This window comes from Ambystoma mexicanum, chromosome 5p (genome assembly GCF_040938575.1).
Source record: "Ambystoma mexicanum isolate Mex_15411 chromosome 5p, UKY_AmexF1_1, whole genome shotgun sequence".
Lineage (NCBI taxonomy): Eukaryota > Metazoa > Chordata > Amphibia > Caudata > Ambystomatidae > Ambystoma > Ambystoma mexicanum.
Window position 1 is genome coordinate 459,439,706 of NC_090930.1, and position 13,375 is coordinate 459,453,080.

General features: G+C 41.5%; 1 protein-coding gene across 1 annotated transcript in view; it reads left to right on the forward strand.

Annotated features, from left to right (window-relative positions):
- LOC138481016 (sodium- and chloride-dependent neutral and basic amino acid transporter B(0+)-like) overlaps positions 1-13,375 on the forward strand; it is an 839,328-nt gene that overhangs the window by 678,847 nt on the left and 147,106 nt on the right. Inside the window, exon 11 of the mRNA XM_069612864.1 lies at positions 8,111-8,210. Coding sequence (XP_069468965.1) covers positions 8,111-8,210 — 100 coding nt within the window. The remainder of the gene's footprint in view (positions 1-8,110; positions 8,211-13,375) is intronic.

Genomic DNA, 13,375 nt, shown 5'->3' on the forward strand with positions numbered 1-13,375 from the left:
ATAACTATTGAGAAGCAATAGTGGCATCATACATTGTATCCTTATCTCCTAATTGCTCAGCACCGACTCTACAACAACCCATAGGACCTAAATATTGAGTCTGAGCAAGAATCCAATTGTAGATAGTATCCAAAGAGCAATTGAAGATCCACCAAGGGTCTTCCATATGTGTTAGGCTACATGTTCATTCAGTGCAAAGATGGTGCAATTAGTCCAGTATGTTCTATGTTTGCCCTGGTTAGTCAATACCTAGTCAATACCTCACTTATTTTAACTTCATGAAGTCTGGTCTTCTTAAATTGCAAGAGAAAACTCAGAGTGAAGTGATCACTTAATGAGGTCTTCACAATATTAAGGGCAATGACATTGGGGTAGTCATTATAAGTTATGGAGAAATAATCAATGTGAGACCTCTTAGCACCGGGCCCCCAGTAAGACCTCCTGGAACATCACTGTGCACCCTGCCATTTAACATTACAAAATCATGCAATGCCATATAATGCAAGCACTCGCTTCCCTTCTTCTTACCAGAGGGTTTGATTAATTGTACATCCGGAAACTGGTTATTCATTACCAATTTATTTATTAAAGTGTCTTCTGTAAGGCCACAGCGGTCATTTAAGTCACCACCAATTGTGATGGATAGTGATTTAAATGTATTTGTAGTCGTCACGATCGCCCCATCTATATATGATATGATATGTTAGGTTATTTATAACACATTTAATACCCACAGGTTTCTAAGCGCGGACCCGGGATCGAACCTGTGTTGCTCTGTGTCGTCTTGCTTCCAAAGCGAGCATGTTGCCCCTGAGCAATCCTCCCAAGACTTAACATATTACTTAATTATATTACTTAACACCCTCTGCAAATGGCCCACCTGGAGGAGAGTAAATGTTTATTAACAGTAAACAATGAGAGATATTGTCGTTCACACGTACTATAAGAGCATAAGGACAACTACAAGTGGATACCTCCTCGACCCTAAGGACATTTTGCAGTCCCACAATGAGGCTGCTAAATGGTCCACCAAAGTGGCCTCGAGTTGCTGGCCTGAAAAAGGGAGTGAAACCATCACCATATATTGGTTTTGTCAGCCATGTCTCCTGGGTCATAACTATATCATGTGTACTAAATACACCAAGACTGTGTCTTTCTTCCAGAAAATGGAGGTGACCCCGAGAATTCCAGAAAGCAATGCTAAGGTCATCATTCTCTAAATTAGGGAAAAACGAAGGACTTGCCCTGCAAAAGATGAGGTAGCCAGTGCCAACCGTTCCCTTCATTAACATCAATGTCAATGTCAAGGTTTGCATTGGAATTTAGACATTCAACCCTCCTTCGTCTATCAGTGCAAATTACCTGGATATTAGCATACATTTTAATATCGATAGATGGTTCTTAGTATGGAGTAAGAGTCAGCAAATTAAATCTTGATCAGATAAATGAGGACATTTTTCATAACCCAAATGCAGAAAAAAGGGAGCAAATGTAAGGATGTAATTCACCACATGGGAGGTATCGCAATGCACCCTAGTAATGCATTTGGTGTTAGTTTCTATGAGTTCAATATAATCTACATGTTTAGTGGAGATTACCGTCAACGAGGGACTCCTGCACATCAAAATATTTAGATACAATAAAGCTTTCTTTGGTCCACGAGAGTCACTACATACAGGAGGTAGAATGGGCTGTCCCTTTGGCTGTTTACTAGTTTAATATTAACCATGCTCAAAGATGAACTATTTTGTAATATAGTGTCAGCCACAAGGAGTCACCATTCATTGCATCATTAAGTAGAATAGTTGTGACCCCTGGAAACCCCTGGCAACCCCCAAAAGACATCCCTGCCTTATTGATAAAGTATTAAATGGTGAGGTAAATTATGGTGTTGGATTACAAACTGTCTTCTGAAACTAAATTCATGTTAGCAGCAATGGGGCTACACTTTTAAAAGGTGCCCCAGCTTATTGTGAACTTGAAAATATGCAAAAGTGCTAGTAGTTCCCAAATTGGATTTATTTTTCACATGTCTACAAAATAGGTTATTATAATATAGGCATTCAACACAGGGATTTTTTGGAATAAAAACAGACATCCATTGGATGGTTAACAAACAGGCATCAATTGTTAATTATTAACCCCATGGATCTGTTGGCAGGGCTTCTGTGCATTGCGAAATTGGGGACAGTTCTAAAACAGAAGCTATATTTGTCTCGCCAAGTTAGATATGGTTATTCATGAGGGTATTCAGTTAATCAGCTGGCATCGAATTAGCTGAGATTCTTTATCCCTTACTGAGGGTTTGAATGAAAGAAGATAAAGTAGATACTTTATGCAGGCCTCAACCTGTGAAGCGGCCCCCACAACAGATGGGTGTGGCTACAACCTGGGAACCTATTGCATTCCTAATGTGGTTTGTGATTCCTCACTCAGGAGGAGAGGCTGGCTTCCTAAGGAGGTAGGTCTGTACGGAAAGCTGGAGGACAAGGAGAAAATAATTTAAAGGGGATAATTAACATGGAGACACTTTGATCTGGCACAGACAAGGATGAGGGGAGACCTAGGGATGTCAAGAGCCGAGACAACTACATGAAGAAGAATGTGTCCATCTTGTATTTTACTATGCACCAGGTCCTCCCGTCCTCACCACTGTGAATTAAGGGCTCCGGGTATGATACTGAAGAGGGGGGGGGGGGACTCTGAAACTGAGACATGGATTGGCATTGAACATACGGTTTGTGTAATTATCAACCCTCTTCTAGGATTTAAGAACATATGGGATTATATATCTTTTTGGCTAATCCTGGAACAGAAGGTGGATCCAGACAGATCTCTCTGCAAAGGGTTAAAGCGTGATATTCAGGGTAGCTGGCAGGTCTCTCTCTAACCACCTCTAGGAGACAAGACAGGTGACTGCTGAAGGAAGACTGCATAATTCTGAACACTACAGCTACCCAGCGAGCACCATCCAGGAGGTGTCCCTGGCCAGGTGAGCAACTCTGGAGTATTTCCCTGAACTGGGAAAAGCAGATCAAGCCACCATTTTCTTCAAATTGCCTGATGAAAGGATGCAGAGAATGCTGCGAGCGAACACATGTCACTTTTGCAATGCTGGTGCAGAAACCAGTATTTGCGTATTGGAGCTACATTGAGCCAATCACTCTGAAACTGAACAACTGTCAAGATGCTGATGCCATCCTGCTTCTTCATAACCTGTAGTTTGCACAATGCTTCACTGCATCAAACCGGCCAGAGAACCCTGTTAAGCAGTGAAGCAGAAGCCACCGATGCTGTACTTTTGAGACTGACTTGCTGCATCAAATCATCATAACCGGTACAGATAATGTTTTCATCTTCTAGCCTCCCATTGAGCTATTGATCCATGACAACTGGAACCCCTGCCATCTTCAAGTTGACACCACTGGGCTCCTCGAGCCCACCGTGGACAACTATACACACATTAGTCACTGAATACTGTGTGTGTTTACTGTCAAGCACACCCTGCCCAAACCTAAATCATGAGGTCCCTTTTTAATGCCTTTTATGCCCAAGGAAATTAACAAATCTCATCTCAACAATACATGCCAACATTGTCCCTTAAATGGATATGTTCATGCTGCTAGTGCCCACAAAAAGGCCTGGTTCCTGAGGATATGCTCACACTGCCCACCTTTCATGCTGCCAGTGCCTAAATCAAATCTTGCATTTTGTCACCAATGGGTTTCTCAAATGTAAGACTAATAGTGTGAGTCTTTATTTTTTGCATATGTTTGCTGTTTATAGACTTCCCACAGATGCTTTTTTGTTGTTTGTTGTTTATTTGCTCTGTTAATTTATTGTATGTTCTATATGCTATGTTTATTTTTTTGTGCAGAGCTTTGAGGCCTATGGGCGTATAGCACTTTATATGAACTAAATAAATAAAATGTATGCACATGTTGACCCTAGTTTTCCATCATATCAATGCTCACAAACTCACAAAGGCAAGCACCTACGTACATAAACATGTTCACATAAACACCCATGCATACCAACATTTTGTGAACATACAATTTTCCTTTGCTATGTGCCTAAAAAAAAGAAATCGTTAATTATTTACACCTGACATTGGAAAACTCAAGATATTCTTAAAATGTTCAATACATCTTAATAGGTTTGAGAATTAGACAACCCCAGAAGAGCCATTGGGATAAACCCATCTGCTTGTAGTCATCGTTTGACAAAGGTATGCAATGAGATTTGAGAGGAAAATGATACGCTGGCAAAGCTTTACATTTATTCTGCCAGGGAAGCAACTACGCCGAAACGTGGGATTTGGGGAAGATGAATGATTCAAATGGTAGCTTTTTCAATTGCTAATTCATGGTCCATGTGCATTTCACCATATTCCCAAGTAAGACTTGGTTGGAATGTGTTTGAGATGTCAAAGGGCAGTCAGAAGCGAGGTTCCAGGCAGCTCTATAGAAACTGTGGTCCGCAACATGGCATAATAAGGCATAACAGCGGAGGTGGAAGAATGTGTTGTTTGGAGATGAACACATATTTGCGACCAACTGTGACAAAGTGAAAAAGGTTGTCCCTAGTTATTGGGTAGTTTGTTCAGAAAGACGTAGTACAATAACCACCTCAACATCATTTTACACCCCACTCTAACATAGACATCTCGTTACACAACTACAGAACAAAACAACACAGGTTAGTTAGATAATGGAACGTCCCCCACCTGAAGAAACATGTAAATGCTAAACGTCACTATACACCACACTAAATAAGCACAGCTCGAACAAAACAACTCACCACACTCCTTAAACAACACCGCAGGTACACCACAGGTAACCGACCACTTAAACTATTTGAAACTTGGATCGTACATTAATCACTACTCCAAAAAACTAACAACATAGCTGAAACGTACACACCACAGAAAGCCCTATCTTTTCAGGTCTCCTTGCAGCAAAGCAAATTTGCTCCCTTCCTCCATGCTTCTGTGTTAGCTCCTTAACCCACTTCTTTCAGACAATGAAGCTCCAAGAATCTCCAAGAATGCATCAAAACAGTAGAAGGTGTGTGATGCAAGTCTAAATAACATAACATGACATAACTGCTATATTACATTCTCTGTACTGGTGTAACAGGGGAGCGCGCAGCCCCCTCGGTGCGGTGGGGGATGTGCCCGCCAGCATATGTCCTGGGAGGGGCCCCCACTTGTAGAAAAAAAAGAACAATATTTTTTTTCACAAACAAAAAACTTTTTTTTTTCTTTTTGAATTCACTCTGCATTCATAAAGACATTATTTCTGTAACAGAAATAATTTCTTTATGAAGGCAGAGTGACCACAAAAAGAAACTTTGTTTTTGAAGTCTGAGGGCTGCACCCTCCCCATGGCATGGAAGGCCCTAGGCTGGAGAAATAGTTTCTTTTTGAAGTCACTCTGCCTTCACAAAGAAATGATTTCCGTTATTGTTTGGTTCTTAATGGAAAGACTTTCTTTATGAAGTCAGAGTGACTTAAAAAGAAACGATGGGCCTCATTACGGCACCCAACTTCCTGGTAACACCAGGGGATTACAACCCCGATGGTCTGGGGAGTCAGGTGCCTGCAAATGCTAAGTCACCATTTCCATAAAGTCCTATTGGACTTTATGGGAATGGGGACCACAGAATCACAGGCAGTGCCAGTGCTTCCGTGAAAACTATGCGGGTAGGTGCCGTTCTGTCCGGGACAGGAGAGCACCTGTTTGGATGACACTTTCATAGATCGGACTTGTCTAGAAACCTTGTCAGGTGTTGTCAGAGAGAAAGAGGAGAAAGGAGGAAGAGAGGTAGAGATAGCCAAAGGGGGGCCGAGAGAGGAAGAGGGGGAGGAAGAGGAGATGGAGGACAGGATGTCCTGAGTTTAAGCAGAGAAGTGAGATGACAGAACCATACAGAGGGGCTGGGAGGGAACAGGAGAGGTAAAGACCACAACAGTATTGGCCAGTTCTTTTCAGATTTTAAAGAGTTTGGCCGTGTTGTTAGAGTCCACAGAGACACAGGCTTGAATGTGTGTTCTATTCTTGATGAGTGTTATTGCTTTGACTGGAATTTTGGTTCAACCAGTCTAGATATGTCTAAATGTGGCCTGGCAAGCTTTACTATATGGTTATTACATATCTACACTGGTCTGCATTGTGCAGCCAGGTGGAAATGTGTTTCTGTGCACTGTTGGTGACTTGCATCTATTGGATTGGTGTTACCCTACAAAACAATTGCAAACACTCTGGCTTTTTAGCCAATTTTTCTCAGAAAGTGTGCTGTATATTGCATTAAAACACATATTTATATCTTTCTCCTAGTGCAGTTTGCAGTATGTCCCTTCAGCAGCACGTTTGTGCGTATGGCGTAAGTGTGATAATCTACGCCGGCCCAGAGTGTGGCGCGGCCCTTGATTTGTTGCTGAGTTGGGGGGGGCTCAGCATGGCTCGCATGGCAGCAATACCTCCCTGTCAAACGAAGTGTTATGGGATGGAGGGAGAGCCTGTTCAACAATAACGCAAATCTATGTTACTGTCTCAAGCTCTGCTAACGGAGAAGCACAAGCATGTTGTCACAGAAATCATTAAACCTGCTCCAATGTGAGAGTGAGAACATAATCGGTTCTAAGGACTTAGATGTTTGCAGTTAAGTCACCGTATTATTAAATTATTCGCCATTTTGCGCCAGATCACACACTTTGGTTAAATAGTGAAGCCTGGATGTTAACCGACTTTGCAATCAATATAAGCACTTGATCACATATTTTCCAAGTTTTACTTCATACACACATGTATGTTTTTACTTTCAAAGACAACCATAATATTGCATTATAGTGATAACTCATAATAATATAAAATAAAATAAAATGTAAAATAATGTAATTGTGGTTTAATTTACATATCTTCAATTGGAATTCTCTGGCCCTAGAATACATAGTAATGCAAGTCTGAAAATGGCCTATTCTACACCACTGTACCCTTTGCACTTTAAGACGCAAACTAAAAGCAATTGTCTGTAAGGTTGCCTGGGTAAAAATAGTGTTTGTCACAAACATTCAGCTTGCTGCTATGCATTATGTTAAGAGCATAGGACTATCTGCATAAAAGCAAAGCTTGTAGAGATCTTGTATATGCATCAATACTTAAAATGGGCGTTTTTGTGTTTTGCAATTTAATTGTCTTTGTAGCAGAAGATTGGGTAGGTAACCTGAGGGGTGGGAGTGAGGAGGGTCATTTGGAAATGCCTCATCACTGTGACAATTGATTATAAACTCATTCTTAAGAAATAGCTTGTTAACAAAAGAAAATGTGCCTTTTGTCATCTGCATTTTGTTCTGCTCATGACAGCTTTGACAGTGAGCAGGTCCCTTCAACAAAGGTGCACAATGGGAAGGGCAGCTGCAGTCATGATTTGTTCTTCTTATTGTAAAGGGAGGAATCTATTTGGAGTTATTGCTATCACCAGGAACACTGGTGAGTGAGATAACATTGGGTGCAGGAAGATGTAGCCAACCAGAAGAGGTCTGACCGAGGGCAATGTTTCTCTTTCCCCTTCTCAGTAGGCGTGAACCTCAAAGAGTGTACCCTTCCTCAGGGCCTGAGTGAGGCGAAGGGTGCTTTGTAGTTGGGCCAGCAGAAGAGTAATGCTATAGTTGCTATTGTCTAGCAATATTTTGGCAGAGAAAGAAACAGTGCTGGGAGGGCTGGGCCTAGAGAGTTGATACAGGAAAGGCGCACGTCTTTGTGCTCTGACAACTTCCTATAGAGGGCGTACAGATAAGGTAAATCCGAAACCCCTGTGAAGTATCATGAATACCATTATATTAATGTGGGCCAATCTCCAATTTGCAGACGAATGCCATGGCTGTTTGTGTGTGTGCGTATCACCAGTTACGTGTTACAGTTTTTGAGGTTCCCCAGTGATGATCCTATGCACATTGGCTAAACATGTGTTCATGAAATAGGTGCTTTCACACGAACTTGTTGATTTATGTCTACTGAAAAAGTAATGGATGTGTTAAAACTGTGCAGTAGCAAGGTTACTGGCGATGGAATGAACTGCTTGATGTTGCAATGCCTTTTCTCTTCTGTAGTCCGGCATTTACTGGGTGAACCTGATAGACACGTATTGTGGAGGATGGGCTGTTCTTATGGTCGCTGTTCTGGAGCTGGTAGGAATCATGTGGATTTATGGTAAGTAGTGCACAGGTTCAAATGAATACAATGATGGATATGCGGTTTTTAGTAATAACATCTAAATTATTAATGCTGCATACAGCTAGGCACTCATGAGCAAATAAAAAGCTTTTTGCCTTCCTTCACACCCAAACATTGACCCACTGATCTGACCGAGTATAATGTCACTTTTGGAAAGCTACAAGCTGATATTGCAAATATTCGGTTATAATTTTGAACATACAGCATCCTTTGACACAGACACACTCCTGTACATGATATAACTGTCTATAGAAATCACAGGGCTATTTTGGAGTGGGTCACGGATTCCTATTGTACTTATCTTTTTTTTTAACATTATAACATTATTGTATAGCCCAAACTAGCCGAAAGGCCTCAGAGCACTTTACATTAAACCGGTAAGTGAGGTGTACAGAAAACTGTACACAGATATAAGAGAGGATGGGGATGAGGGGGTCTGCAGTATATATGTGGTGAGGGTCAGAACACAGGTATGTTCCCAAAAAAGGGTGTCTAACTATGAGATGCTGTGCGTCAACTACTAAGGTGTCATGAAAGCGAAAAAAACTAAATAATAAATGTGAATAATATGGCACCATTGCAGAATAGTAGTTTCGATGGAAATAACACATCTAACAAGACATGCAGGTGATGTCCTTCTTCGTCAGGGCATAGCATTCCCTTCAATTTCATGGATTCTGGATCGCTCATCTGTGTTTTTCTGAACGTACCCAGATGTAATTAAAACGTTTTTTTCCTTTCTATATGTGTACACATATTTGAAAATAAACACATTTTTTCGCCTAAAGCAAGGGGTGAAGGAAACAAGGAAAAAAAGAAGAAACGAAGAGAAACACATTGTGAATAACAGTTACATACTGGTTAAAAAAATGTTTTAGATGATCTGTAAATGCAGCAAGAGGGACTTCTCCCATGTCAGTTGGTTTCAACAAATCATATGACGTTCAATAGAGGAAGGGGAGAAAAGGTAATTACCATAATCTCAACCCTGTATGGGGGCTGATTCCACAATCCTGTTAATAAATCCAGGGGGTAACTGATACTAGCACTTTAAACAGTATGCACTTTTTTAGCCAATTGCAAGATATATTTCTGTATATTGTACTAGAGCTTTAGACAATGTAATACTTTTTTAAGATTCTATTTTGTAATAAATAAATATAAATTTGCAAATCAATTGTTTGTTCTATGTATGATGATCTGTGGAGCAGCCTGGGGGGGGGGGGGGTCTTTTTCCCTATCCACACAGTGGATTGATGTTCCTGGAGTGAACCTTTTTTTTCTTTCCGCTGGTTTGACCTCTATGTATTACTGTATGCAGCTGGTATAGGACACATCTCAGGGGCAGAAGGGATGACGATGGTAGGCCTTTAAGGGGGGCATTGGCCCATCCAGGTGGGATAGGATCAGTACTTGTATGGTGGATCTAAAGCTGTACAGAGGGAGGAAGGACTTGACATTCTTCAGGAGGGAGAGCTTATACCAGGCTGTCTGAGTTTTCTTAGCTATGTGTGACTTGAAAGAGAGGCATTTGCCGATGTAGAACCTAAGGGACTTGGCACTGTAGGTGAGCTCTGGTGTGAGCCCTCAGGGTTCATGGTTGATATCCAGGTTTCTATGTCTGGGTGTTCGGTTGGTGAGGAGTAGGAATTCGTTCTTGGTGGGGTTGAGCTTGAAGTATGCACTGGACATCCGAGACTGGATCAGTGAGAGGCAGGCTTTGAGCCTGTCAATGTCCTTGATGGAGTTGATCTTGAGGTATAGCTGTGTGTCGTCGTCAGCATATTGCTGGATGTTGTGGGTGGCTGGGAGGGCTCCCAGCAGCTCCATGTGTAGATTGAAGATCACTAGGGAGAGGATGGAACCCTGCAGGACTCCACAGGTGACGGGTGGCATTGGTGATCTAGGGGAGTCCATCTCAACCATTCCTAGGTATATTCAGCATTTCATCCACAGCAATTACTTTGCATGTAGATTACTGTTGGTTCACAAAACGCAAACAACAGATTCTGCTTTGTCGATCATTTTTCGCAAGAGCCCAGGTATATCCTCCATTTGCTAAAATGGCCTGGTATTGTCTTGTGTATGCTAATTAGTCCTCGTATATATTGTTTTGTGACTTTTGCCCTGTTTCTGCCTCAAAGAATTGCATGCAGCCAGACATCTCAACCATGCTTCTAACAAAATGCTCAGGCCTCAACTAGTGGCAGGGCATGTTGGGTCGGGGGTTTAAGGTTGGGGCTGCAAAGGTTCGATACCTCTCCCTATTAGCAGGAACTCATAGTTTTCCCCTCTGATTCTTATAATGCAGATAATAGAGTGGGGGTACATAGAGTGGAGGCACTTCATATTGAATTGGTGATTCTTTGTGTGAAGGAAGATATGAAAAATGTGCAAAAATACACTAACACGTGGTGCTACTTCTGACATAGGGTGACCCAGGTATTATTTAAATCAAGGTGAGTGACAGCCCTTTAAGGCTGTGTTTGTGCACACATTCTGGCTTTCATGCAAAGTTAATGTGTTGGCAAAATCACTGAGAACAAACAATATACAGGGAGCTTTTGATGCAAACAGCAAACACAAAGTCAATGCTAACTCAGCTCAGGGACTGGAAAAGCCTAAATATCCCTGGCGTTGAAATATCTTTTTTCCCTGAAATTCAACATGTGTGCATGTAGATCTTAAAGATAAAATTGTGTGGAGCCTGGAGAAGGGGCTGGGTCCATACATGCTGTGTGATATATTAGGACAGGCAGACACACTCGGTTGGGCTTAACGCAGCAGAAAGTCTAAATACACACGATTCAAGAATCATCATACAAGATTTGCCTCTATCTGCTGCCTTGCTTCTGCCATGTGTACTCTGTTTAGCATTGTGAGTACCTCCTGGTACAGGAAAATAGATTGAGGCCGAACCCCCAGTTTGTGAGTGTGCGAGTAGGACTTATATAGTGGCTCGTCTGGTTGGTCGAGCCAAATAGATTGAGCCAAATCCACCTCAGAATCTAGGCCCCATGTATTTTGCCTTTTATTGTACTCTCGCATCTGTGTGTGCTGCCGCCTTGTAACATGGGGTACAGCTCAATGGATGTCATCACCTTGTACCTCTCTTTTGCACTTTGCTTATGATGTATTTACCTTGCACTTTCCACATTGTTGTAATGTATCTCTTACGTTTCCTATTCTGTAACTGAATTACTGTAACCATTGTAACCAATCTCTTAAATTCAAGCGTCTAGATACCTCTGGCTTTTGTGCGCTATACAAATAAACAAACAAACAAAGAATGTTCATGATAACCGACTGAAAACGATCTACATTGTGTAAATAATTATTTTAGAAAGCACTACAATTAATATCTGACTGTATTTTGTTTGTATTCACAAATGGTTTGTTTACCTTGGCGAATAAACACAACAATGTAGGATTCAGTAATGGTTGAAGGCTTTATACACAGTGTGCTGCCTTTCATGTAGTTGTCATCTTCTTGAGTGGTGCTGGGAATCAGGAATTTAAGGCTGCTTAAGGTTGCCATTTTAATAAGTGATTTGTCTCATTTTCTTTCTGATTGAGACACGCATTTCCAGTAATGAAAAAGAGTGATATGCACACATGTCACACTCAGGTGCTGTAGATTGGGGCTCGAAATCCATTTAGAGAGTGTGGTACTAGGGCTTGCGCAATTGCTTGCCTATGTAGTAGAGCCAAATAAATGTTTCTTCTAGCATGTAAAATAGTGTACTTTAATGAGAACAGACATCATTGTACTGTCATTGTCCTATCCACATTTTTGTATGTGTGTCACCTGTCTAGATGAAAATGATTTAATCTTTAGGTAGGGTTAGTGGCTCCCTTTATTGGTAGAGCCAAATAAAATTAAGAAAGGGGGGAATCAAAATGTTTACTTGTGCAATGTGCTCAGGTGCCTCAGAGTAGCTGACTGGACTAAGTGTTGAATGGCTATGTAAGTTTACCATCAGTCACTACTGTCAGAGTCAAAGTCACAACCACCTTTACCGGTGCCTTCCATTTCCGAGTGATGGTAATTACCGATCACACAAATCTTCATGATCTGAAGTTTCAATTGTGTGTTCTTCCAGATGATGAGTCTGTTGTTTCCTTCGGCTGTAGTCATTAGCAATGTGCTTACACCTATGAAAGTAAGCTCTCTCGCCGGTGTCATTAAGGAGTTTCTTGTGGTGTGAGACAATGATCCCAGCAGTGCTAATTACACAATCACACTGAACACTAGCTGGGGGGCATCTTAGGCATTCCACAGATAATTGAAGAAGTATAGATGTCCACAATGACCGTTCTCCAAGCCAGAATGGCAATGGATCACATAATTGTACACTTAGCATGAGTAGAGCACTTGCACCACAACCATCTGATGTGAAGTGAACCCACTTATTTCTTGTGATATTCTTGATGCACACAACAATGCATACTGGAGGAGACTATCCAACATCTACTTATATGTTTCCACTAAATGAAAACACCGTGCCAAAGGTTGAGGAAAATGAGCATTCACAGTTTCATAATCCTCTTTTCTGCAGTGGAGTCTCACACGGTTGATGATCTCTGACTTTTGGCCATCTCTTCTTGTTCCATCCGGGCTTTTAAATATACCTAAAGTGCATACGCACACATGGATAACACGTCCTCTGACAAATGACAACCCGCAATATTATTTCCTCCTCCTCATGCACATGCTGCTTGAATGTTGCCACGTTTATTGTAAAACATGGGCCAAGAAAAAAGGCAGAAGGTATTCCGAATTGTGGAGACTCTCTTATCTAAAGGTTGAGAGCAGTTTCTTGTCTAGCTCCTGAATTTACCAGGCATGTCATGTTTAGTTCTAGTTCCAACAAAAAACTGTTGATGCACATCACTGATTGCTCTAGTGTACAGGCTAACCCAAAGGGTGGACTCTTCATAAGACTGCAGTAAAGAACAAATGGTGTCCAGCATATATCACTGTGTAGGTGTTACATAGGAATCATGCAGTCACCAGTCACTGTGTTGCACTTGTCGCACAGGTGATCCAGCATATGGGGGGTTGCATTTGACCAAGGAGGTATTTCATTTTTCAGATGGTTTTAATGGTGGTGGGACTACAGCATTCCTAACATATTTCA